At 48.9% G+C, this 27,160-nt stretch overlaps 2 protein-coding genes and 1 non-coding gene across 3 annotated transcripts in view; 2 read left to right on the top strand and 1 right to left on the bottom strand.

The window, feature by feature from the left end:
• The window catches only part of MAP3K4 (mitogen-activated protein kinase kinase kinase 4), a 121,905-nt gene extending 115,155 nt beyond the window's left edge, over positions 1 to 6,750 (top strand). Inside the window, exons 25-28 of the mRNA XM_007457585.1 lie at positions 1,502 to 1,624; positions 2,263 to 2,369; positions 4,349 to 4,528; positions 6,730 to 6,750. Coding sequence (XP_007457647.1) covers positions 1,502 to 1,624; positions 2,263 to 2,369; positions 4,349 to 4,528; positions 6,730 to 6,750 — 431 coding nt within the window. The remainder of the gene's footprint in view (positions 1 to 1,501; positions 1,625 to 2,262; positions 2,370 to 4,348; positions 4,529 to 6,729) is intronic.
• TRNAE-UUC (transfer RNA glutamic acid (anticodon UUC)) lies at positions 3,169 to 3,241 on the top strand. The gene has a single exon. It is a non-coding gene; the product is annotated as a tRNA-Glu (tRNA).
• A 9,823-nt stretch (positions 6,751 to 16,573) lies between the features above and the next one.
• Positions 16,574 to 27,160, bottom strand: part of AGPAT4 (1-acylglycerol-3-phosphate O-acyltransferase 4) — a 111,279-nt gene continuing 100,692 nt past the window's right edge. The window contains exons 4-9 of the mRNA XM_007457573.1: positions 26,428 to 26,589; positions 25,867 to 26,020; positions 22,779 to 22,881; positions 21,956 to 22,031; positions 19,030 to 19,228; positions 16,574 to 17,131 (exon numbers count right to left, since the gene is read on the bottom strand). Coding sequence (XP_007457635.1) covers positions 17,037 to 17,131; positions 19,030 to 19,228; positions 21,956 to 22,031; positions 22,779 to 22,881; positions 25,867 to 26,020; positions 26,428 to 26,589 — 789 coding nt within the window. The 3' untranslated portion in view covers positions 16,574 to 17,036. The remainder of the gene's footprint in view (positions 17,132 to 19,029; positions 19,229 to 21,955; positions 22,032 to 22,778; positions 22,882 to 25,866; positions 26,021 to 26,427; positions 26,590 to 27,160) is intronic.

The raw sequence follows: 27,160 nt of genomic DNA, 5'->3' as shown, positions 1-27,160 counted from the left end.
GAATGCCGGTGTAAGTTATGATGTGCAGCTGAGCTTGGGGAGACGTGGACAGGGTTTATTTACACCACCCTCCTCCAGTGTAGAGTTCTGCTAAAGATCGATTTGGTCACGCTGACTGACTAAAAGTGCTGTTCCCTTCTCACGTGTGGTGAGTAGCCATGCTTCTGTCCCAGAACTGTCCCCTTGCAGTTACCTTAACCACACCGTGCCCCTGACCTCTGTATTTGGGAGTCTTGGGGACAATTAGAGTGACAAATTAGCTTTGTCTCTAATGGCCCTAGACTGAAGGATTCCACTCTGTCCCATAATCTGAGGCCTAAACAGGTTGACTCTAGAATGGCCGGACTTCAGACCAGGCATTCGCCTCAGAGGGGGCTGGGTTACCCATCACCTGCTTTGCTGCGTGGAAGAATTGTCCGTACTCTCTAAGGTGGCTCCTCCTGAGTCCCCAGCATACCCCAGTCTTGCTGCCTGCCCGCCCGTCCACCGCATTACTTTGCTGTCTGGGATCATTCTGGGCATTTGCTTAAATGGCTCTGGGGTCAGGCCATGGCACTGCCTGTTTCCAGTTGTTCTGACACAAATTCCATACGCATGGAATGGTACCTTCATGTCGTTGGCCACGGCCCTAAAGAGAATCCCTCAGAGTCCCTGAGTGAAGTCCGTCCATGTGCATCCTTGGGATATTCTTTATAGCTCATCATGTCTGAGAGTGTGGGCCTGGGAGCTAGCCCCAGAATCACACAGTTAGCGCCGTGTGCTCCCCAGGGGGACCGCCAGCTGGAGCACTCAGGCTGTGAGGACCAGCAGATCGCAGCTCATTGTGTGGCTTGTTGTCTAAAGTGAGGGGCTCTGTGTCACTTTTGGAAGGAGGTGCCGTCGACACGTAGCGCTGAGCCGTGCGGCTCGGTTGGAGTGGCCGCGGCCGGTAGCCTCTGGAGGAGGCAGAGCCGCCCTAGGAGATGAGCGGTAACCCCGGGTTCCAACTGGAGTACAGGCCGGGCCTGTGTACTGCTTGCGGAGATGTGAGACAGTCACAGAACATGCTTTTCAGGCAGTCTGAAATCAGTCCAATGGTGGCCTCGGATACAGTTCTGCAGACCAGCAGCGTGTGTGCCAGGTCTTGTCTACACATTGCTTTCTGTTGCAGGCGCTGCTGATCGTATATAAACTCTTAATTTTCAGGGACTGCAGCCACAAGCATTTGTGTTTTATGTGTACTTTCTCTTTAAGTATCTCCCTGGGTTTTTAATGTTAGAATTTATGCGTGTATTTCAGTTCAGAATTTATTGGTCAGAGCTATCTGCACTAAAATGTCTTTGCTGTGTTTTAACATTTGTGAATAAGGCTTAAAATCTTTCTGTGATTACACTTTGCAAGTGAAGTTTCATAAGTCTTTATAACTTTTGTAAATCAAGTTCCTGATAGTTTAGGTTACCATGTAAACTCTAAAATGCCTGCGTTGTGTTTTAGAGGCTCACAACTTCTTATTTCTTGTTAGGTGCCAACATCTTCCTTACCTCATCTGGACTAATCAAGCTGGGAGATTTTGGATGCTCAGTAAAGCTCAAAAACAATGCTCAGACCATGCCTGGTGAAGTGAATAGCACGCTGGGGACAGCAGGTGGGTCCGGCTAGATTTGTCTTTGCATTGGGGCTCACTCCAGTGTGCTGGGACCCTGGCTTTCCCTTTTCCTCCTGGTCAGCAGACGTGGAGAGCAGGTGAGGGCTTCTAACCAGATGGGGGAGGAGCCACCCCTGAAAGCGCTTGTCAGATTGGGAAATCACTTTTCTCCCTTAGACTTAAAGGAGGGAAGAAAGGCCTCTTTTCTTCCCGGAAAAACCTTGTCATTCACGTTGGGTTTATTAAAACTATTCTAGTCAAAACAGCATGTTTAAATGGTGATTATTTGATTGTTTAGAAACACGTCATAAAATTTTACATCCTCCTTTGCAGGTTAAATTTCATATTCTCGTTGCAAATACAATTTATCTGAATATTTGCATATTCAAAATTGTCTTTTAGAAGATATTTTGGCTCCTAAAATGTCCATCCGAGAAATTGATTTGAAATATTTATTTTCAAGTCTTGATGTTTCTTAGTATGTAATTCAGAGAAAGTTCCTCCCCCACCACCCGCGAACAAATTAGTTGTTTCTTCTATGTGGAATATTAGGCAATATTAGTGTATTGCTTGGCTCTGGTACTACATGGTGCTATATTTATAACCCATTCTTATCACCATATCTGTGACTTTTAAAGCATACATGGCCCCAGAAGTCATCACTCGCGCCAAAGGAGAAGGCCATGGGCGTGCGGCCGACATCTGGAGTCTAGGGTGCGTTGTCATAGAGATGGTGACTGGCAAGGTGAGCAGAGCCTGCACCGGGGGCAGGGGGACTTGAGGAGGGCACTTTACGTTAACAGAGCAGTAACTGTGGTCTTACTATCATTATGAATACCGTGGACACATTTCCTGCAAAATAGAGAACATGACCTGTCAAAAGATAAGTAAGTTAAGACAAGTGACAAACTAGGAACCAAATATTTATAAGATACATGACTTAGAGAATTCCTCAGAGGAACAAAAAAAGCATAATGCTCAAATTAAAACATAGAATTAAGCAGCTGTGAAAAGAAACAGGAAGTTGAAAACTTACGTCTCCACAAAGACTGGCACAAGAATGCCCATATCAGTTTTATTCATAATTGCCAAAACTTGGAAGCAACCAAGATATCTTTCAAATGGATAAACTGTGGTAATCTACATGATGGAATATTGTACAGCAACCAAAAGAAATTGGGCCATGAAACGACATGGGGAAACCTTAAAAGCACATTGCTGGGCTTCCCTGGTGGTGCAGTGGTTGGGAGCCCGCCTGCTGATGCAGGGGACACGGGTTCGTGCCCTGGTCCAGGAAGATCCCACATGCCGCGGAGCAGCTGGGCCCGTGAGCCATGGCTGCTGAGCCTGCGTGTCCAGAGTCTGTGCTCCGCAACGGGAGAGGCCACAACAGCGAGAGACCCGCGTACCGGAAATAAATAAATAAATAAATATACACTTTTGTATCAGTGACCATAGAGACCCACTGGTAAATGCCAAATTTTCGGAAAAAAAAAAAAAAAAAAAAAGCATATTGCTAAGTGAAAGAAACCAATCTGGGGAATTCCCTGCTGGTCCAGTGGTTAGGACTCGGCACTTTCATTGCTGAGGGCACAGGTTCGATACCTGGTCGGGGAAATAAGATCCTGCAAGACTCGAGGCATGGCCAAAAAAAGAAACAAGCCAATCTGAGAACACCACGTACTGTATGATTCCAACTATATGACATTCCAGAAGAGGCAAAACAGTAAAGGCAGTAAAGGATCAGTGGTTGACAGGGCCTCTGGGAGAGGGAGGGAAGGACAAATAGGTAGAGCACAAGCATTTGCAGGGCAGTGAAACTGTGGTGTATGACATAGTATCTGAAAATTGATCTTCTGATGAAGATACCACTAATGAACAATTATACAAATATATAGAGGCACAGTGTGTGTGGGGGTGTAGCCATTACTTATAAAGCAAAAAAGTTAGAAACCTCTTAAGTGTTACTAGTAGGAAATTATTATGCAGCTATACCTCGCAGCTGCTGAAAATAAGTGCTTAGTAACTATTAGCTAATATTATTTCTATTAGCATTAACATAGAAAGATGCCCACGGTACCTGTTATTTCAGTCAAGCCGTGCATCAGAAAAAGAACACGTTCTCACATTGAAGAACATATGTCTCAATAACTAAATGATGGTACACAAATTAGAACCATACAAACTCAGTCCTTTCCCTCATGAATCTCATTTCCCTGTAATCATAATAAAGTAATCTAAGCTTTGCAAATTATCAATAATTTGATGCCGATTATTCAACAAGGTAGCATATTAAACATCCCTGTATGACAGCTGTTGAATTATGTTGGGTTGACATTTTTATATTAGTTTATATGTTACATTTTTTATTTACATGATGATGGCATCTAGATAATACTGGACTAATTGGACACCTAAATGGGGTAGGCAGACTATGCTCACCACCTGGTTTCGTAAATAAAGTTTTGTTGGCACATGGTCATACCCATTCCTTTATTATATTATAGCCTAAGGCTGCTTTCACGCTACAGTGGGAGAATTGAATAGGTGTGACAGAGACCATATGGCCTGCAAGCCTAAAATAGTTACTGTTTGGCCCTTGAAGTAAAAGTTTGCCAGCCTGAATATGTATCAACATTGAGATGCCTAAAAAGAGATTGGGCAGTTGCATTTCTGTATGGCCATGTAGTATTGAAACCTGATTTTTTTTTTTTCTGTTTCTAGAGACCTTGGCATGAATATGAGCACAACTTTCAGATTATGTACAAAGTGGGAATGGGGCATAAGCCACCAATCCCTGAAAGATTAAGCCCAGAAGGAAAGGACTTCCTTTCTCACTGCCTAGAAAGTGAGCCCAGGATGAGGTGGACGGCCAGCCAGCTCCTCGACCATTCCTTCGTCAAGGTTTGGCAGATTGCTGTGTAGCCCTCTCCTTGTTTAAATATTTGAGTTTTGATCGCATCTGGCACTTAAGGAAATTCGGAAACTGAAATATAAAATATCTGTATCTGAGATGGGGAGGCGCTAAATGTATTGTGCTGGGGGCTTCGTATGATTTTTCTTGTGGAAAAGTGTTCATTGAGGCTCTCCTCCTTGATCCAGTTGTTTGGATGGTTTGAGGTGCACTTGGGACTATTAAATGGAGTTTTAAATGGGACTGGATGAAAGGCACAGCTTTCCCTCTTTTAGAGTATACGGTCTCCTTGAGTACAGGTTAGTAACAACAAATCTCTACTGGGAGGGTGGAGACAGGGGAGTAATGACTAAGCATTATGTTAAGAGCTGTGATAATGGTATATATGCCATGTTGTAGGGTCACTGAAAAGAGGAATTTAATCCAGTCGGGTAATCCCAGCTATTACTCTTTTTTTTCTTTTTTTTCTTTTCTTTTTTTACTCTTTGTATTTATTTTTGGCTGTGTTGGGTCGTCCTTGTGATGAGCGGGGGCTACTCTTTTTTGAGGTGCGCGGGCTTCTCACTGCGGTGGCTTCTCTCGTTGCAGAGCCTGGGGTCTAGGCGCGTGGGCTTCAGTAGTTGTGGCGCACAGGCTTAGTTGCTCCTCGACATGTGGGATCTTCTCGCACCAGGGCTCGAACCCGGGTCCCCTGCATTGGCGGGCGGATTCTTCCCTGGTGGTGCAGTGGTTAAGAAAGTCCCTATTAACTTTCTTTAGAGTGAGATGCCTGAGCTGTTTGGGAGGGTTTAGCCAGGTCAGGAAACGCAGGGAGGAGTATGGCGGACAGAATGGAAGAGACATGGAAAGGCTCACTGCTAAGAGGGTAAAGCACCCAAAGAACTGTGTATAGGTACATACTGATGGAGCACAGGATGTGGAAAGTGGCAAAACATAAGGCTGGGAAAGTAAGCAGGGACCACATGAAGGGATTTCAGTTTTATTGTAAGCATGACATGATTAAATTGTGTTTTAGAACAGTCACTCTGGAGGTGAGAGACTAGTTGGGAAGCTGCTGACACAGCTGCTGGGTTGGGAGTGGGAGGTCAGGGGTGAGTCACCAGCCATATATAGGAGTTAGAATGGCCGTGAGTGAGTAACTGATGGGATGTGAAAGGTGCGTGACGGGGAGGAGTCCAGGACGGCTCCCGGGCTCTGGCTTGTGTCACCAGGTTATCAAGATTCCATTTGCCAAGATAGGTAAAGAGGGCATCTGGTTGAGGGTTGGGTCGGGAGATGATGGTCTCCTCTTTGGTAGATTGAGTTCGAGGCATATTTGGAGTATCTGTTGGGGGATTTTAGACAGCCATTTGGATATTTTGGACTGGCACTCGAGAGAACTGGGATAGGATACGGATTTGAGAGAGAGAAATATTGCTGGGAGAGCATTTAGAGGAGACATGGAATGAGAGTGGAAACCTGGAGAAAACATTTACAGGGTCCTGCAGAGGAGCTCCTGATACAGGAAAGGAAGATTCAAGAGAGGGGTCACATTATTCCTGGGTGAGTGAAATTAAGTAATCAATAGCTGGATATGCTGCGTAGATATTAGGGATTTGTAATTAAATAAAAATGTATTTATTCTTTATAAAGTATATAAGCAATTTTTATTGACTTGATATTGTACAAATATGTTCTTTTTATTAATGTATTAAGCCCTTTTAAAACAAATTATTTATTTATTTATTTTTGGCTGCATTGCGTCTTCGTTTCTGTGCGAGGGCTTTCTCTAGTTGCGGCGAGCGGGGGCCACTCTTCACCGCGGTGCGCGGGCCTCTCACTATCGTGGACTCTCTTGTTGCGGAGCACAGGCTCCAGACGCGTAGGCTCAGTAGTTGTGGCTCACGGACGTAGTTGCTCTGCGGCATGTGGGATCTTCCCAGACCAGGGCTCGAACCCGTGTCCCCTGCATTGGCAGGCGGACTCTCAACCACTGCGCCACCAGGGAAGCCCCACAAATACGTTCTTAAAAATGCTTTCAATAGTCAATTCCTAGAGCAGTAACTTAGCCCTGACATTTCATTGCATTGATTACGCCTTTGCTCTGTGCCAGGCACAGTGCTGGGAGCATCAAGATGCACTGATTATGACTTACCTATAAATCTTACATGTGGCATGAATAGGGTTCAGCTCTCTCCTGCCTTCCTCACAGGTTTGCACAGATGAAGAATGAAGCTAATCAGTCTGTGGCCTAGTAGTGTGTGTACTCGGAAAATTCTCTTAATCACTACTGTATGTAATATTTACATAAAGACTGTGCTGAGAAGCAGTATAAGCCTTTTTAACCTTCCAAGACTGAAGACTGCACAGGTGACAAGCGTCACTTCTCCTGCTGCTCCTGTTTGTTCGACGTGGCACGGGGCCCTCCTGAGTGATGGTGTCCACGAGGTAAAGAAGCTGCATGTTAAGTGCCATTACTACTGTACACGGACCATCGCCTCCGTCACCTCTGTTTCTCGGGTGACTGAGAACCGTGACATCAGTGTAGTATTTTTGACCTTTCTAGGTTCAAAAGCAGTTGTAGTGTTATCAGGTGTCCTGGGCCTTGTTAATCTCTTGTTTGTCGAGTGCACTGACTGTGAAACCTTACCTTTTGTTGTTGTTGGCAAGCCACAGGTTTGTTATGCAAAAGGCTGATTAATGAAATTTAAGAAAAAGGTTCTTTTTTCAATAAATGGTTTATTTTAGGAAAGCTCAGTCATACTGTCTTTTAATGGTTATCAGCTTCAGAGCCAACACGTTATCTGATACAGAGGTCTGCCCTTGTCACTCATGTGTTCCTCAACAGAAGGGGTACAATCAAGTGTGCTGAAGGTGGGCGCTGGGTTAGGAGTTCCTTTAGGGTCTAGAATCTCCTTGCTGCAAAGGGAAAGAGAGAAATGAAACAACACTAAGGATGTAAGAGGCCCTTTGAAATCTTTGTATATTAACTGCAAGTTTATAACAGATAAAAGTTTAAGCCTTTTTATCACATGTTGGGGGCTCAGTTTATTTTCATATCAAGATGTATAGGTACTGGGTCAATGTAAATACTGCTGAATAATCTCTTGACAAGAAAGCATCTTTTTCAGAATGTAAATATTTCAGCAGTTAGTTTTCTAAAATAGCCCAAATTATATGTCATTGATGGTGTTCTTTTATTTCTTTCTGCTATTAAATTTTTTTAAAGATTGACCTTAAAGCTTCCTGAAATCTTTTTAGAAGATATCTGACTCATTCCTTACACATAGCAGCTGACTCTGGACAAGTAATTTCTCAAGCAGGTTCTGTATTCACCTTCCCTCCAGAGTAGTAGATCCTCTCACATAGAAATTAATGTCCTTGAGAAAGCTGGCACCACGGAAGGATTTGTACAGACACTTAGATTTTTTTTTTTTCAGTAGAATTTTTTGTTTCAGTTTTTTTTAAATGGCTTTTTGAGGTGTAATTTACCAATATGTAATATTTAAAGTATGCAGTTCAGTGATTTTTAGGATAGTTATATAGTGTACAGCCATCATCGTAATCCACCTTAGAATAATTCCATTACCCCAGAAGGAAAGCTCTTGTCCATTTGCAGTCACTCCTCACTCCTACCCCCAGCCTTAGGCAGCCACTAAGCCACTTACTGTCTCTATAGATTTGCCTGTTCTGGACATTTAATATAATGGTCTTTTGTGTCTGGCTTCTTTCACTTAGTGTGATAATTCTAAGGTTGATGCATGTTACAGCATTGTGTTAATACTTCATTGCTTTTTATTGCTGAATATTATTCCGCTGTATGGATATATATGCCACGTGATTTATTTATTCATTTACTGCTTCCACTTTTTGGTTATTATGAATGATGCTGCTCTGAACACTTGCATACAAGTCTGTGTGTGGACCTATATTTTCCTTTCTCTTGAGAGTGGAAATGCTGGCTCACATGGTAAATCCATGTTCAATTTTTTAACAAACTGTCAAACTGCTTCCAAAGTGGCTGCATTGTCTTAATTCCCAACCAGCAACACAAGAGAGTTCTAGCTTCTCCATACCTTTGCCAACACTTAATATTGTCTTTCTTTTTGTAATAGCCATTCTAGTAGATGTCAAGTGTTATCTCATTGTACTTTTGATCTGCATTTCTCTGACCATGGTGAGCATTTCTTGTGCTTGTTGGCCATTCATATATCTTCTTGGTCAAGTGTCTATGTGAATCTTTTGCCCGTTTTTATATTGGGTTATTTGTCTTCTTATTGAGTTGTGAGAGATTTTTATATATTCTGGATACAAGTCCTTTACTAGATATTTGATTTGCAAATGTTTGTTTTTTCCCCCAGTCTGTGGCTTGTCTTTTCACATTTTTAATGGTTTCTTCTGAAGTACAGAAGTTTTAAAATTTGAAGCCTGGTTTATCAACTTGTTCTTTATTGCATGTGCTCTTGATATCCTGTCTAAGAAATCATGACTGGACTCAAGATCATGAAGATTTACACCTATAGTTTCTCCTAAGAGTTTTATAGTTTTAGCTCTTATATTTAGGTCTATCATCTATTTTTAGTTAATGTTTATGTATCACATCAGATAAGGGTCCAGGTTCATACTTTTGCATGTCGATATTTATTAGACCCAGCATTCGTTTGTGGAAGAGACTGTTCTTTCTCCATTGAATTGTTTTGGCATCCTTGTTGAAATCAGTTGACTATAAATCTAGGGGTTTATTTCTGGACTCTCAGTCCTGTTCCATTGATCTATATAGCTGTCTTGTGTAGAACCACACTGCCTCGACTAACGTAGCTTTATAGTAAGTTTTGAAGTGGGGAAGTGTGAGTTCTTCAACTTGGTTCTGCTTTTTCAAGATTGTTTTGGCTATTCTGGGTCATTTGCATTTCCCTATGAACTTTAGGATCAGCCCCCACCAAAACAAAAAATCAGCTGGGATTTTGATAGATTGCATTGAAAATATAGAACAGTGTGGGGAGTATTGTTATCTTAACAATATTACGTTTCCCAATTCATGAACAGGACAGCTCTCCATTTATTTGGATCTTTAATTTCTCTCAGCAGTGCTTTGTGTAATTCAGTGTACAATTCTTGAACTTTTGAAGTCTAAGTATTTTATTCTTTTCATGCTATTGTGAATGAAAGTATTTTCTGAATTTCTTTTCAGATTGTTCATTGCTAGTATATCAGTACAGTTGATTTTTGTATGTTGGTCTTTTATCCCATGGCCTTGCTGAACTTGCTTAATAGCTCTAGTAGTTGTTTTGTAGACTCCATAGAATTCTCTACATATAAGATCATGTCATCCAAGAATAAACAGTGTTTCTTCTTCCTTTACAACCTGGATGCCTTATATATTTTTTCTTGACTAATTGCACTGGCTAGATCCTCCGTCCAGTACAATGTTGAACAGCACTGGTGAGAATAACATTCTTGTCATGATTTTGACCTTAGGTGGCAACATTCATTCTTTTAATTTATGGTGTTAGTTGTGGGGTTTTGGTAAATGCCCTTTATCAGGTTGAAGATGTTTCCTTCTTTTTCGTGGTTTACTGAGAGTTTTTATCATGACTAGATGTTCGATTTTGTCAAATGTTCTTTCTGCATCTATTGAGAGATGATCAGATGATTTTTGTGCTTTATTAATATGGTGTACTACATCAGTTGATTTTTGGATATTAAACCAACCTTGCATTCCTGGGATGCATCCTAGTTGATCATTCTTTACAATCCCGTCTGTGTATTGCTATTGCAATTTGTAATGTTTTGTTGAGGACTTTTGCCTCTGTATTACATGAGGGATATTGCTGTGTAGTTTTCATTTCTTGTGATTGTCTGGCTTTGGTATCAGGATAAGGCTGGCCTCATACAGTGAGTCGGGAAGTTTTCCTCCTCTTAGAGATTGTGAAGAACTGGCATTTTACCATACTTCTTTAAATGTTTGGTAGATTCACTAGTGAAACCAGCTGTGCCTGGGTTTCTCTTTGTGGGAATTAATTAATAATTCAGTAATACTTTTAAGTTCTGTAAGGTTGGTAGTGACGTCTACTTTTTTATTCCTGATTTTAGTATTTTGTGTTTTCTTACTCAGATCTTTTCAGAGAATCAATTCTTGTTTCATTAGTATTCTTTATTGTTTTTCTGGGTTCCATTTCATCTTTTTCCCTCACACTAACCTTTATTATTTCCTTCTTTCTGCATGCTTTGGGTTTAATTTGCCTTTTGTTTCCTTTTGTTTTGTTTCTTAAGATAGAAGATGGTGAAGGTAAAAATTATTGTAAAAATAATCCACAAGACCATTTCCTTTTATATATATAGTTTACAAATAGAGCATATATCTTGAACATATTGTAAGGATAGTTAAAAAAATGTGATGTAAAAGCAGGGGGTAGATTTTCTTTTTTCTTCTAAAATAGCAGCCTCAACTACTGACATTCTGTTCTCTAGAGTGAGGTCAGCAAACCTTTTCTGTAAAGGGCCAGAGAGTGAGTATTCTTGGCTTTGCAGGCTATAGGATCTTGGTTGCAACTACTCAAGCCTGCTGATGTAGCATAAAAGCAGCCATAGCAACACGTATATGACTAGATGTGGCTGTGTTCCAATAAAACTTTATTTACAAAACAAGCAGCAAGTGGGTCTTGGTTTGCTTAATGCTGCTCTAGATCACTAAGCAAAATTGAGAAGCATCATTTTCCTAGGCCAGTAGAACTTATACAAAAGAGTATAAGCTTTCAAAGGCCGTGTGTAATGCTTCCTTATTCATATGTCTATATACTGCCATGAAAAGGTGAATTATTCACTCATCAGGTCAAAACTGAGGTCAGGTGGCTGTGAGCTAACAGGGCTGGTTCCTGTGGGCTTGTACAAAGGTGCTAAAGGCAGCTCCAAGAGGAGTCTGAGCTGGCTGCTCAACAGTGCATGTCTGCCTACACAAGGGCAGCTCTGTCCCTTGAAGCATGCCTTTTTTTCCCCTAGTAAGTGGAGGATCGCATATTTTTCCAAACTCAATGTGCTTGTTCCTACCAGCATGTTGAAGCAGGTAACTTCCCTTATTAGTTGCAGTGTCTAAAGTCACTGCCTTGCAAATCACTCATTTAATGGCATGATAGAAACTTCTGTGCTGCTTGGAATTTTTCACCCTCCCTGTAGCCCGACAGCCTGTTAAATTCCCAGCCTCATCCTGATTTAACATCAAAAGGGTCACCAGTCTTCTACTCTGGGATGGGTCCTCTAGTCACAGCCTGCCATTTCATCACGTCACTTCTTGTCTTCTTGAGCCAACTATTATAAATTCTAGAGGCACGGCTCTTTTCATATATTAGGTGACTTTTTTCTTATCCATTTAAATCATTCCTGTTTGAGAGTGACTTCTTCCTAACACATGTGCAGCTTTAGTGGTTTCCTACCCACCTTCCAAAGGAAATTATTATTATTCAGCAACCCTAACTCTTTGTTCATACTGCTTTTACCTCCTTAAAATTCAAAAGAACATAGTTGGCAGAAATTTCAAAACTCTTCAGTCACTCCAGCATGTGAAACAAGACTGTATAAAAAAAATATTAAAGGTAAAAATTGTATGAGTCTCACTCAGTGAAAAGTTTCACCAGTACAGCCCCAGGAGATATTTTCTAGATACTGCGAAGATCTAAGTAAGGGCTTACTGTTGTTTTTTTAATCAATTCATAGCCTTGATATTCAAATAGGACAAGGCTGCAGGGGCTGAGGAATGCCTGCTTTGGAACTGCTTATCCTTCACTGGAGAAACGCTATACTTTCTTCACTGATAGCTGAAGTTCAGAGGGTTGACCAATCTTACTTCAGCCTAATTGTGCTTGAGAAAGATTTTTATTTTTACTTTAGGAAAGGGAGTCAAAAGAAGACAATTGAAAGTCGATTCTTAAAGCCTCTAAATCAGTGTCCCTTCATGACTGCTCACTGTGACCCTGTGTGAGGGGCCCAGGAGCCCGTCCTGCCCCCGCGGAGGTGACACTGAGGGGACATACATTAGCTATTGAGGTGGAGTTCTGATATTCTGCTCTTTCTGACCAAAATAATGGTCATTTCCAACAGCTGAACGTCGTAAACAGATACCAGTTGGTGGCAAATGCTGTGAATGGTCTCAAATGTCACAGATCAAGAGAAACAGGAGTATGTGCTTAGTCGCCTCCTGTCAGGTGTCCGCCCGGTGCTTTGGATGCCAGTGTAGCAGCACAGGAAGCCTCGGGGCATCCGAAGTGCTTGGTTTTCATTTAAATTTATTGGAAGCTCTGGAAATACTCAAAACCCATGCCAGGGATGCAGGAGTGTGAGATGCAGCCTCGGAGAGCTCGGGGCACCCGCTCGTTCGTAGTTGCCAGGTCCGGCGCTGTGGCTCAGGTGACCCGGTGAGAGCCGAGGCCCTCAGCCTTCTGTAGGGGGTCGGGGTTGTTTCGGAGGGCAGAGGGACTGGCCCTGGGAAGACTGCTTGCTTGTTTGTTTGGAGAAAGACCGGCTGTCCGATCTGCAGCTCCTGGCAGCTCAGCCCCGTCCCACCCACTGTAGCAGGAAGGCAGGGCCAGCACGTCAGTGAACACATGCGTTCCACTTTCTTTATTTTGTGCTCTGTAAACAGCGCGCTGGAACTGCACGGTTAAGGCATTGGAAACACTGTTGCTGAAGGAGGTGACACTGAACAGGACAACCTGAGTGAGGTGTCACAGTGTAAACAGGGTCACACTGGTGGGTGCCCTTCCGAGAAGCTCTGGGGCAGGAGGGGTGGTACCCGGCCAGCTGCAGGCACAGGCAGGCACAGTCGGAGCCCATGCTGCTTCCGTGGCAGTAAAGAGTGGCACTGGCAGCCCTCCTGTGTCACCCAGCAGACTGGTGGTCGCCGGAGGGTTGGTTCTTCCCGCTCTAACCCGGCAACCCTGAGCAAAGTCTGACTAGCGCTTTAGACAGTGCTGGATGAAACCTCTTGTTTTGAACCGGTCCCTCCACGGATGCCTTCTCGCTTCTGTCCATGTTTACAAGTAAGTTCTTAAAGCCTCTGAAAGCCTAATCTGTTTGGCTTGGGGACCAGCCAGGCCACTGTTCCACTTCACCAGGAGAGAAACCGGAAACCAGCGGGGTCTGGTCTGTGTCTGTCACATCAGCTATTTCTGCGTTTTGGCTGCACAGTTACTGGATATTACATCTAAATCAGTCTTTCAGACCCACTCAGCATATATTAGAAAAACACATTCATCAGTAGCTATTTTTTTTTTTTTTTTACAAGGGTTTCTTTAGAGAATACAGCAGTCAGGAGATACTCCAGTACGACTGTGTGATCCTAGGAAAAAGGCAAACTGTGGTCTCTCTACAAAAGGTAAACAAGGTGGCCGACTAGCTCAGAACGTGCATCCGCTTTTCCTCCATGTCAGTCACAGAATCAGTCCACCTTCCTTAAACTCATCTCAGATGGTTGGTGTTTTCTAAATAAAGAAAGTCCCTTTATGGGCTTGGTTCCTAGAAGAAATGCGTTAAACTCCCTGCCTCAAAGCTGCAGGTCTCGGACATGGCCCTTAACACCCGGGAGGACCCTGCACTGATCTCCAGTCTGCAGGAAACTTTGCACTTTTTCTCTTCCGCACTGGGTTTCAGAGCAGCCTCTGAGAAGGGCCGACCTAAGCTGCCGTGGGATGGAGATGTCAGACAGACAGAGCTGCCGTGGGATGGAGATGGTCAGACAGACAGAGCTGCCGTGGGATGGAGATGGCCAGACAGACAGAGCTGCCGTGGGATGGAGATGGCCAGACAGAGCTGCCGTGGGATGGAGATGTCAGACAGACAGCTGCCGTGGGATGGAGATGTCAGACAGACAGAGCTGCCGTGGGATGGAGATCGTCAGACAGACAGGACGTGATGTTCGTATTTCATCCTGCACTGCTCGGGGCAGAGAGCCGGCTTCACATCCACAGGTTTTTAATTCTTAGCAAAGTAAACGCCCTGGGAACCAGCAGCGTTCTCTGCTGAAGAGATTGTGGCATCGGCAAGACCTGGACAGGGTGAAGGGATTCGGGGAGGGGTGCCCGTCTCTGCCATTACGGTAACAGGCAGGAGGAACACCATGTTCCTGTACCGCCAAACGAAATGTTTTTTCATGGAGGGAGCCGAACTGAAACGCCATTAGGATCTCTCCCCAGCAGCCCACGCTCTCTGGTTTCCTAAGGAGAATGTTTTGCCCGCCTTCCTCCAACCTGGACCCTTACGTCTGCACTGGTGAGCAGCTTTGTTTGTTTGCTTGTTATGTTTTGTGTTTGGTCCCAGAGCCAATTCAGGTTAAATGTCTATGGGTCCCTTTTATGTTCCAGGTAGAAGGAGTGGTTGTATGTTATTAGAACTTAGATTACTGCTGTTGAATGGGAAGATGACACGGAGAAAAAGGACACATTTTTGGACACTCCAAGGTCATTTCTGAGCAGTTTTGAGAAGGAGCAGCGTGGAGGCAACTTGCTAAGCTTCCCCTTATGTATGTAGCGCTTTAGGAGTGCCTCGTTTCACCCTTGAGACAACCCAGGAGGTAGGTGTTATCACCCCCATTTTACAGTTGGGAAAACAGAGGTAAAACGGCTCGCACACGGTCTTACAGGGACTTAGCTGCAGGGTTCCATTAGGGTGAACCTTGTAGGTCGGAGCACGGCCAGCGCTTCTGACTGCCCTACTCTGTCTTCTCCCACGGAGCTAGGAGACCCCAGGGTAGAAGGGCCCAGGTGTGAGCCGACACGCGGGAACACGGGTGCACACCTGAGGTGCTTATCCCCGGGCTGCTGCCCACAGAGCTCTGCTCTTGAGGGGAGGCAGCGTTTGGAACTGGCAGGTGGCCTTATGCACGTGGCCTTAGGCAGGTGGGGGGGAGGCCCCACCCTGCCCTCGGGGACTCCAGTAGGAGTCCACTCACCCCAGCCTCATGGACACTCTCTTCCCACAACTACGCCAGGATGTTCCCCTTTTCCCTTCTGCTGATTTGTATCAGAGAGCCGTAAGCAGAGAGCTTATCTTAAACCCTCTCGTAACTTCACTTGTGTTTGGTGAGCGCTCAGTGACTAAGAGCAAACGTGGGACATGATTCGGAATAGAATAAGCCTTTAACTAGTATTTGGCCAACTTTTATATGGGACCGTTCATCCCTTCTTACATAATCGCAGCAAAATAGGGGGTAAGTACCGGGTGGCATGGGGCAGTCCAAGGAGAAAGGCTTCTCCAGCTCGGCGCACGTACCCATCAGGCCCACCCAGCGCTGCGGCGTCTTGGCCTGAGGCACGTGCTGTCTGGTATCTAATTGTTCTCCTCTGGAAATATTACTGCTTTTCTCTGTTCTTGTTTTGCATCTGGCGGCTGTTGACTGGCAGCAGTTTGCCGAAATCCTGCACGTGGACCATTACTCCAAAGACCGTCCTAGATGCCAAGGAGCAGGGCTCTTCCGCGTCGTGGCAGTCTGGGCTGCCAGAAGGAAAGCAAAAGCCCAGGGGGGACCACGTACCACAGTGTCTGCTCAGCCTGACCCTGCTCAGAGGAGCTCCTGGGCTCCGGTGTGGTCCTCTGTTTGTTAAAAAGTGAGCCTGCATTTGTTTGGGGACCAGTTTCTGCTTGCTACCGAGATGAGCAGAGGTTGTAAAGAAGCCGTCATCTCTCAAATCGCTGCAGAACGAACGCCCAGGCTTTATTTTAATGTTCGGCTTCAAGATGAGGTTCTTTAGGAAGTTGGGCACATCTTCAGGACTTAGGCCGGAGACTCCACTGCAGGGAGACTGGGGAACCATCGCCGCCTCCCAGGAGCCCCGTCCCCGTGTCCTGTGGACACAGCTCAGCTAGCCTCCTGGCTCCTGCCGTCTCCACGCAGACACTCGCAGGCTCCTGCGTTTGCAAACCCACCTCGTCTAGCCACCCCAGCCCGCGGGCCCTCTTCCCCCCAGACCCCTCCTGTGAGCACCCTCCAGAGCGCCGTGGTCCAGGCTCCAAAACGCAAGGCAGGGGCTGAATGGAAGGAGGGAGCGGGCTGTGTGAACACACCACACAGGAGCCAAACACTTTCATTTTCTTTTTTTTGGAGGCATAATTTAGTCATCTTACCTAAAGTGACTTGCACTCTGTGTGTGGCAATCCAGGGTTACAGAAAACTCAGCACCAAAGGATGGAAGGGAACTCCCCGAGTGTTCCCTTTTTCTGCCCTCCCCCTGCACCTCAAGTACCCTCTGAATGGTCACACTCACCCTCACCTCATTCCCGCTCACACGTGTTCTTTCCCATCGCACATACACGCGCTCACACAGACTCACTCACATGGAAAGAAAGAGAACCGAAGCCCACTAAAGCTCGGGGGGAAAGGATTTAAGCACATTTCCTCCCCATCTGGCGCTGAGACCATGCCCCTGCCTCCCCAGCAGGGGCTCACCCAGCTTCATCACTGGGTCCCTCCAAGGATGACGGCAGCATCCACCAGTCCTCCAAGGTCCCCTTTGGATGGTGGTGCATCCTGGGTTAGTCGCTGTGTTTCTGCTTGCTGTCCATGTTGCCGTAGGCGGAGCCCTTGTCAATTTCTGTGACACCAATCATCCATCGGACCCCCATGGAAGCTGCGGAAATAGGAAGGGCAGGTTAGGAGAAGCCCGCAGGGACTCCGGTGTGATTTGCCCGACGGGAACCAAAGAAGGGAGCTTTGTAAATCTCAAGCATCAGCTGAGAGCTGGCTGACTTGGGTGCACTTCATAATCCCTGCCTCAGTTACCCTTGAGCATGGGTGCCGGGCTCTAACTGGACTAGGGGACATTAAAACAGAGGAAGGCTGTTCCGGTGGCAAGTTTTAATCCTTCGGCACTGGAGGTGAACAGAACGTGGTGAGCCGTACCCCGCTGTGCCCAGGGGCTTGCAGAATTCCTCTGCTTCCTGTGCCGATCCCTAAGGCAAAGAGGACTCTTTGGTGAATGCAGTGCAGTAACTTAGAAGCACCCTTCAGCAAGGCTTAATGAAGGACATACCAGGCCCTGGACAATGCAGCAGCTCAAACTCCCGTTTAGCACCCAGCATGTCCCAGCATTGCTTTTGGTGCAAGTTTTAGAGCAGCAGACAAGCAAAGTCCCTGCCTGCCTTTTCTCCGACAGCAGGATTTGGCCCAAACAGAGAAAGTGTAGGATGCACACCAGAGCCCGGTTTAACCACTAGGAGGCTGGAAAACACGGTCTAGAGCGCAGAAGCTGCAGTTTAAACGCTCCCTCTGGAGACGACAGACACGGTGAGCTTCTTGGGCGCAGGGACCACATCTGTCTCAGTCACCTTGGTGTGCCGAGCACCGAACACGGGGCCTGGCAACAGTCTGTTTACAGTACGCGTGTAAAAGTGGATAGATGGGGAGTGGCTGAAACTGTGAACTGTCAGACCAGGGAGCCGACTGGGATGGAGAGTCCGCCCAGCGTATGGGGCTCATGGAGCCCATGGGTCAGTTACAGTGGGCTGCCTCCAGCCTGGGGCCAACTCCAAACAGGCTGGGACGTGAGCCCCTGCCCCAGCATTAGAACTTTGTGCAGTGGAGTTGATGACGTTGTGGAGAGTGAACCTCGGACTCCAGTGCAGAAAGGCTTCGTGAGAGGACCAAGACACAGAGTAATTCCGGGCAAAGCATAGCAAGGCTCGGGCTCACGGGTGATGAGGTCTTGGGGAGACAGCAGTCACTTCCTCCAAAGCTGGAGACGCCGCATGTGTCCCAGGGAGAGTGCTGGGCCTCTGCTCACCACACACCCGGGCAGCCCTCCCCAGCCATCACCTGCAAGGAGCCCCAGCTTCCTCCAGAGGGCGTGGTCTGCGTCTTCGCCTTCCCGCTACTGCATGCAGAAAGGCTGGGTCCAACCCTCCATCCCCATCCCACTGGGGCCTGGCAACCACAGCTCCCCTGGACACCCAGCCAGCCAAGCTGCACACTGGCCGTGTACAGTGGTAACTGGCTGCCCCACTTCAAAAACAAGTGGCAGTGCCCAGGGAAGCTTGGGGCTATGGGGAAACGTCAGTCGTTTGAAACCACATACGGGTCAAATAAAGCCCCTAGGGATGAGTGAAAAGACTGAGTTACCCAACATCTCCACTCAGTGCAGGTGGCAACCGAGGAGACGCACCCACACTTACTTCCCCAAAAAGGCCTGGACTTTGAATAGCAAAGAGCCTTTGTTGGTTCCTGCTAGGGACCCAGGAAATAGTTTTCTTGCTGATGAGCAGAGCCCGGGGAAGACGGAGCTCGTCCCTCGTCCCTGGTCCCTGGTCCCTGGCGGGGCTTGCAGGCGCAAGGGGTGCATGCACACGGGGAGGGGGCGCCCGGCCGGAAGCCCTCCAGGCTGGGGTTTCTGCGCCCGGCTCGAGCTTCTGCCTGTCCACCTGCGGGATCTGCAGCCGGGCCTTGTCCTCACAGACAGCGCGGTGCCCCCCTCCTCCCTGCCCCTCCCGTGATGCTCCCCCGCTGCCCAGGCCCCGCTGGCCCCGTACTCACCCACGAAGAAGACGAGGACGAAGCTGGCCAACGTGAGGGAAGAGCCGCTGCTGACCATGTTGACGAGGAAGCGGAAGAACGGGTAGAGCAGCAGCGAGGCCCAGAACAGCCAGTTGATGAGCGTCCAGGGCCGCCGCGGGGGCACCATGGGCGTCCCGGGGAAGGTGCCCCTGCGGGAGTACTCCTCCTGGAGGGCGTCCTGTGGGCAGAGGGCCGCCTGACCGCCCGCCCCCGGGCCCCCCATCCCTTCCCTGGCGCCTTGGCCCTCCCCGCGATGAGGCCGGGCGGCCCGCTGGGCCGGAACCTCCTGAACCCGGTAAACGGCCAAGGGGTGGGGGTGGGGGTGGGGGTCTCCCAGCTCGACTCAAATACCCTAACATCCTCCCAGGGCCTACAGCGCGCTCGCCGAACAAAGAGCATCTGTGGCCCTGCTTGGCTGGCTCACCCTGTCGTGGCCCAGTTCTGCAGGTAGGTAGTTGAATTTTCTGGAAAACAAGCGTCCATACACCCAAACCTTATACCTTAAGTGCTTAATTTTCCCTTTAACAACTTGAGAGAGAGATGTCTAAAGTACTTGTCTTACTTGTCTTCTTTGCCAATCAGGATGTACTAAATGATGCAATTTTCTGACCACTCAAGGTCATGATTAAAATGAGCCCTCAAAGGGCCGCTTTGGAAGGAAAGCCCCTGGCCCTTCCTGGGCACTTCAGGGGCTCTGCCCTGCGGCCCCTTCCCGGCTGCCCCTCCAGCCTGGCGGGTCTCAGGGAAATCACACGATCAAGCAATCGTTGGACAAGGTACCACGTGTGGGGGGCTCCCAGCCTCAAGAGGTGAGGGAGACACAGCCAGTCGGCCAAACAGAGGACTTCCCAAGAAGTGACAGTGACATGTGGATGCCCAGAGAGATGGCACCTAACCTGCCAAGGCCTCCCATTCTGCCTCCTGGCCAGAACTTGGGTGACTTTTCTCATCCCAGCAGGGCCATCAGGAGCCTGGTAACTAGGTAACTGGGGTGCGGTGGACTGGATATTTGCACCTGCCTCCTGAATTCCCACACTGAAATCTTAACCCCCGAAGATGGTGGTATTAGGAGGAGGTGCCTTTGGGGGGTGATTAGGTCATGAGGGTGGAGCTCCCATGAATGGGATTAGTGCCCTTATAAAAGGGACCCCAGAGAGCTCTCTCAGCCCTCCCACCATGAGGACACAGCAACATGGCAGGCTGGGACCAGAATCTGACTGACCATGCTGGCACCCTCATCTCTGACTCCTCCAGAAATGTCAGCAGTAAGTTTCTGTGGTTTATAAGCCATCATGCCTGTGGGTGGCACTCTGTTACAGAAGCCTGATTGGACTAAAACAGGAGGTGATACTTTTGTGCCTTAAAAAAAACACCAGCTTTATTGGAGTGTCAATTACATACCATAAAATTCACCCATTTGAAAAATGGGCAAGTTTTCTTGAATTCTTTTCCTTAATAGCCTTGATAGTGCTCTTCTATTGTAACGTTACAATGGGGAACTGAGGATGCTTTTTCTGTCTCGTTTCCAGTGAGACATTTGCTAAGCCAAGATTTTTTATCTGTAACCTCTAACAAGAGGAAAAACTACTCCCTTTTCTAGGCGTCAGCAGGATTCTGAACTTTGTATTCACTCCAGAGTTTTCTTGTTCTCTGGTTTGATTAGAAAACTAAACCTCACCCAAGACCCCCACTGCTCCCCAGTGACGTGGTGGCCACTGTGACTCCTGCCAGCCTCGTGGGCTCCGTCCGTGTGACTTTGTGACTTTGCCGGGTGGGACACAGACGCCTGGCTCAGGGCCAGACGTCAGCTCCAGCAGCAGAATGTTTACGGCCTCTCTGGGCTGTGTTATTTCTTTTGTAATAAAGTCCGCCTGTCGGGGAGGGGACTTTGTTAATGATGCCTCCATTTTTTGGTCTCCACATGTTATCATCCTGTGGCATCTTATACCTTGGAACTGGGAACTGTATTTCCTAGAAAGAAACAGCACCCCAAAATCCTACAGGAGCAGGAGAACCTGTTGACAGAGGACAAGTGCCCTGAGTCCACACTGTGTGCAGCTACCACCAATGCACTGGACAGGAGGGCACAGAGGCCGAGCGACCCACGTACAGCTGGACCGACTGGGCCTTCCCAGCGTTCAGCTCAGCAAAATAAAATTTCTCCTATGACCCTGGGTAGAAAGGGAAGAAAAGGAGAGGAAAAAGAAAGGGGGGGCAGAGAGAAAGAGCTGGCGCCTCTTTGTGTCAACAAATCCAGGCAGGGGGAGCTTTCTGGGAACAGCCCTCCCAGGCATCAGCCAGGGCTCAGGCCTGGGAGTGTGTTGTTTGAAGAGGACCGTGGCTTGGGGCCAAGCCCACCACTCTTCCAAGGCGTGTAAGTGTTACACTTTTCCCTCATTGTAAGCGGAAAACCCACCGCCAGCTTGAAAACCTCTTAATTCCGATTTCTGAAGGAGTCAAACGCGGCCCAGGTGGACGCTTGTGGGCCTTCGTCCTGCTCACGCTGGTGATGTTGTAGAGACCAGACAGGCAAGCACACTGTGGACCCAGAGCCATCATTGCCAAAGAGAGCACCCACACCCCACAAGAATATTTTGCCTTCAGGCCAGCGGTGGGAAAATGGACAAAGGGCTCTTGGGGCCATAACTCCCTCTTTTGTCCACTACACCCATGAAATAGTCTTCCATTCTTTCTGTGAAGGCCCCTTTAAAAACATTTTGCGACGTTTTTTTCCCCTGTCGCCAAGTAGAGCGTTGGCTCTGGGGCCATTAACATCCAGGGCGTGAGGTCTCGCCCGGTGGGAGAGGCTCACGCTCCGCCATCAACTCCCGGAGGTCCCAAAGCACCACAGCTGCCGCTTGAAAAGGACCCTTAGATGGTGCAGAGCCCACCCCGTAGCACCGACCTTCTCCTGGTAGAGCTTGTGCAGCCAGGCCGCGCACCTGTCCTCATCTTCTGGGACTTCTCCTAAAGGGATCCGCCTGCCAAGCAGAGAGCAGCTAGCAAGGAGGCCCATGCCGGGTGCCCCGAACACAGATTCAAACTAACAATGCTTGCCATCCTTCGGCTTCTATTTAGGTAGTAGTCTAGATAATGTGGAAGTGAGAGGGTAATTCAGTTGATTGAAAAGGGGGAAATCCACATCCATATGGGGGGAAATACAGGCCCAAATGCAGTCACGGCCCACGAGGGAATGGCCCAGAGCCTGATTCAATGACTCAGACAAAGACCTGTCGAGGAGGACACCTGCCTCTCTCTGCTCCCTAGCTTGGAATATAACACATAAGTGAGATGCTGCTGAAATGTTCTCCATTTGCTTCGAGGCCTCTCTGTAAATTACAGATGCTCTTATCTGTGTCTGTTTCTATGGAGTAGACACATCCTCCAAGAAAGGGGGTCAATAAACTCTCACACTCAGTCTCAAATATGGCTGTAAAATAACGGTCTTTCATTTGTTGGACCTGAGCTCTTTGATGAGAATGAGTTGGTGAGAGAGAGTCACGAAGTGTCTGGGAAGACAAGAGACTTCACCTACTTATTTACATCAGTGCACGAGTCTCTATTATTATAAACATGACTGTGAACACATTCCATTTAGTACAGACTGCAGACAAGAAATTATTAATACATTCATACATTCCCCTGGAGGAAGGTCTGCGGGTCATTTGTGATTTATCTATTTTGGGATGGGCGCCCTATTTTCTGGAAAGGAAACGAAGCCAGCTTACCTAACGTATAAATCTGCGTGATATTTCTTTCCATTTAGGACTCCCAGCAGTGTTGGATTTTCATTATTTCTGAAATTGAGTGTACAGTCATATACAGCTGAAACTATAAAAAAATAAAACAAATACAAAGCAGTATATAGCGTGTGAACCCAATTTCATTTTGTAGATATACATATTGGAAAAACAGTAATTGAGTTGCTAGCTGATTATCTTGGAATGAAGGGACTACTAATTTCTTCTTCATGCTTTTCTATATTGTCCAAATGTTCTACGTTGAGTACATACCACGTTCCATCATCAGAAAAGCACACAGCTTAGTAACAGAAAAGTTACTACTGAGGTCAGATGGCCCATCTAGATGATGTACTACAACAGATACCAATATTTAAACAAATATCAATAGCAAGATAAATCAATCCAAAGAATACTATCTAGATAGGAGGTTTCTGAGTTACGGCAGCATAACCATTCTATGTGCATTTTTCCCCTAGAAAAATAAGATAGCTATAAAACTAGAATAAGATACTGGAAACTTCCTAAGGGACTGAAACATGGTTTAGTCAGTTGACACGTAGCTGAGAAACAAACAAGAATGTGTGATTTTTAACCGGTTTGCCAGCTGGTGAGTTAACCTGTCAGCATATTGAAAGTTATGTCAACATTCACTGCTGCAGCCCCAGGGCCTGGCCCAGGCTCCATGAATGCTTCTTGGATGGCAGGATGGCAGGATGGCAGAATGGGAGGATGGGAGGAGGACAGGATGTGTGAAGGAACAGTGAGGGAAGAGCAGGGTAGAAATACGCAGTGGAAACAGGTGACCCCTCCCGCAGAGTCTGTAAGGCAGGACTGGACAGTGGAAAGAACAAGTTTTGCGGTCAGTCTGGGTGCGAATCCCAGGGCCACCTTTTCCCAGATGCGGGATCTTCTCTTGAACAGCCCACTCGGTCACCCTGAGCCTAGTTCTCCCGGGGAATGGGACTCAGGATGCTGAATGTCAGCCCTTCCCAAAGGCCCCAGCACAACGTTTGTGCTCAGTAGACTTCACTGAGAGCTCTGCATACCTGCAATTACTACCAATCGAGTGAGTGGGGTGATGGGCGGGTAGAGAGTCACTTGGTCTGGCTGGGAACGTGAGGAACCAAGGTTCAAAACCACTGTCCATTTGCTTCTACCTGCCGCCTGCCCACCACGTGGGGTCCACAGCGGGGTGCTCTGGCAGCTAGAGCATGTCTTAGCCAAAGGGAGAGGGTCCCTCCCGCTGACCTGCAGGAGTGCCGGCAGGTAGCTTCCCACCCCTCCACCGAAGCAACGGAGACCACTCCCCTGTCCTCCCCCGGCGGGGAGAGGTGTCCCCCTCCCTAGGAAGAGTGAGGCTGGGGGAGAATAACCTTCACATTTAGTACATCTTCCAGCCATTTTAAGCATAGAATTACATAGAATGAAAGGCCTCAGGCTGCATGGGGTGTGGCTGTAAGGCCCCAGGGTGTGAGAGCCCATGTCCGTCAATGGGTTTCACATCTCCTTTCTTCAGCCTGCCCTTACACAGGAGCCTGATGCTTCCAATAGAGGTGGTGTTACTTCGATTAATCAAGGATGCGGCTTCCCCAGAGAACAGCCTAAATTTGCACAGTTCCCTCCTTTTCCAGAGAAGAAACCCCAAGGTCTTGAAGTGATAGAACTGGGCCTGGCACTAGATCCATCTGCCTGCAAAGCCCAGCAGAAGGACGGGTACGCCCCTGCCAGCCCTGCCAGCCAGGCAGCCCTGGGTGTGACCCCAGCCTGCTGTGTAATAGTAGAGTCACTTGGGATAAGTTCCTCACCCTTCAGCCCCAACTTCCTCATCTGTGAATTGGAAGTAAAGAAACTGTTTCCTTCACTGCATCTGGCGGGCACTTGCTGCGGCCACGCTATGTGTGAGGTGCTTGGGCTGCCTGGCGTATTAGAATTGCCCTGCTATCGTCATCATCGTCATCATCGTCACTATTCGCGGGGGTGGGACAGCCTGCAGAGCTGGGCAGTCTCTGTCCCTTCGGCCTGTAGGCAAAGCTCAGGCAGGGGAAGAATCTGCGGGAGGGACCCAGAGCCGCCTGGAGCAGTCGGGGACCTTCAGGGTCTCCACGTGTTAAAGTCAGACTCGGTGCCGCCTCCGCTCCATCCACAGGAGCCAGGTGGCCGGTCTCCGCGATCACAAAGACAAAGCTCCTGGTGGGGCCGCTGCCCCCTGGTGTGGGGACCGCACCGGAAACGCCGCACGGTCCACACCTACCGACCCCAATCTCCGGTGCAGGCCGGGGAGGAGCTGGGGGTCTCAGCCTCACGGGGCAGAGAGGGCCGAGGGCCGGGGCCCGGGGCCGCGGAGACCGCGTTGGGCCCCCGCCGGCTCTCCCTGCAGAATGCTTGGCCTCGGGCCTCGGCGGGTGCAGAGCCGGCCCTGGGGACGCGGGGAGGCCCCCCAGCTCCGCCCTCCCGCCTCCTGGGAGACGAGGGACAGGGTAGTGGGGGCTTCCGGCACCCACCCGCAGGGCAGGAAAGGGTAAAGCACCTGTTTCCAAACTTAAGGGACCAGAATTCAACAGGAGACAAAGAGACTGCAGCAAGCTGGTCTTGTTGCTACTTGCTTCTTGTCCTTCCCTACAGTAATTTAGGGCTCTGGACTCAAGGCCAGCCCGACAGACGGCAAGGTCACAGAGATCATCGCCTGGAGGCAGCTGATGCCAAAGACGGGCAAGAAATGCCAAATAAAGCAAAACCGCAACAAAAACCTGGGCTGACCCGGCGTGGGCCCCAGGCACACAGCACCGCCCGCCGCCTGCAGTACCTGCGCCGAGCAGCAGAGGGCAGTGTTGGCCTAGCGTGCGTGTGCGTACACGTGTGGGCGTGGTGCGTGTGCGCCCTTGTGCAGGCAGTGGCCACTCCTCCAACGCTGGGTGCCCGGACCCAGGTTAAGCAGGGGTGATGTGCCAGCCTCCGTCCCTGGCTCCTCTCCGTCGTCGGGGCGGGGGGCGGGGGGGAACAGGGAGGAAGCTATTCCAATGAGTGCCAGGGCCCCCTTCCCTCACTGCACAGGGCCCCGCAGGGTCGTCCTTACCTACATTTCTCAAACTCCTCACGGTGATGGCGAAGCCTTTGGTGCGAGGCAGCAGGTGGTGCTTGAGGCTGGGCAGCCCCTTGGCCTGGGCCACCTGCATGCTTATCTGGTGTTTCTTCTCCGTGAACCGTGTGCCCTCGCAGTGAATCAGGAACTGGAAGGGACAGGGTGGCCGTCACACACGTCCCCGAGGCCACTTACACACCCCACGGTCACTCAGACAGCTCTGAGGTCACACACACAGTCCTGAGGTCACTCAGACAGCTACCAGGTCACACACAGAGCCCAGGGGTCACACGAGGTCCCGGGGTCCCACGCACCATCCCCCGTCAAACGCCGCACACGGTCCCACAGGAGCCTTAGGAAGTGGCCCAAGCAGGGGTGGCCTGGCAGCTGTGCCAGGCAGGACCTCCAGCCCTCGGTCTACTGTGTTCAAGGGTCTGTGAGCTTGAGAGAGAGGGTCTACATTTGCGGAAGCTCAGGAAGCAGAGGCGTGAGCGAGTGTGAGTGTGTGACCGGGGCACCCCGAGTGTGAGTGTGACGAGGGCCGGGTGCACGTACAAAGAACTTCTCGGGGTAGTCCCGCAGGTGCAGCAGGCTCTCAGAGACGGTCTTGCGGTCCTGCTCCCACTTGCGCGTGCAGAAGACCATCTCCGTGAAATACCACATCCAGCCGATTATGGGGACGTAGGCCAGCTCCTTCTTAGCCAGGACCTTGGAGCCCTGAAACAGAGGGGGCCCGGGCGTCCGTGAAAGGGGGCGTGGGGTCCTCCCCGACGGCCGCCGGAGATCTCTAGGAGGAGTGAACATGCACTCCAGGCACGGGGACAGTTCCCGAGCATGCAGAGGCAGGAAGCCTCCGACACCGGTCAGTTGGAGGTCAAGGTCGTGCAAACCCTGCCCCAGCGGGCAGGGAGCAAGGGGGCCTGGCTCTCCGAGGGGAGGGCGGGCAGCGGAGCAGTCGGGAACCTCTGGGGGCCATGGGATGCTGCATCACCCTCCACCAGCTCACACAGGTAGGTGCCCACCCCGGAGTGCTCGCTAAGCCCACCACGCAGACCTCACCCGGTCCGCAGCAACCCTGCTGGCTCTGCGGGTGGGCGGACCCTACCCTCCTTACAGGCCAGGAAACGTGGCCCAGCGGGTTCTCCGGGTTTGACAGCTGGGAAACGGTGGTGCCGAGAGGCGAACCGGGATCAGCAGAGGTGCTGGGAGAGCCCCACCCGTCGGCTGGCCAGCGCAGCCCCAAGGCTGCAGGTGCTGCAGGCCCCGAACGGGGGGGGGGGGGGGGGGG

The sequence above is a fragment of the Lipotes vexillifer genome, unplaced genomic scaffold (assembly GCF_000442215.2).
Source record: "Lipotes vexillifer unplaced genomic scaffold, Lipotes_vexillifer_v1.1 scaffold1055, whole genome shotgun sequence".
In the NCBI taxonomy this organism is placed as follows: Eukaryota; Metazoa; Chordata; class Mammalia; order Artiodactyla; family Lipotidae; genus Lipotes; species Lipotes vexillifer.
The sequence above is the reverse complement of the archived record's forward strand: the minus strand, read 5'-3'. Positions and strand labels throughout refer to the sequence as shown.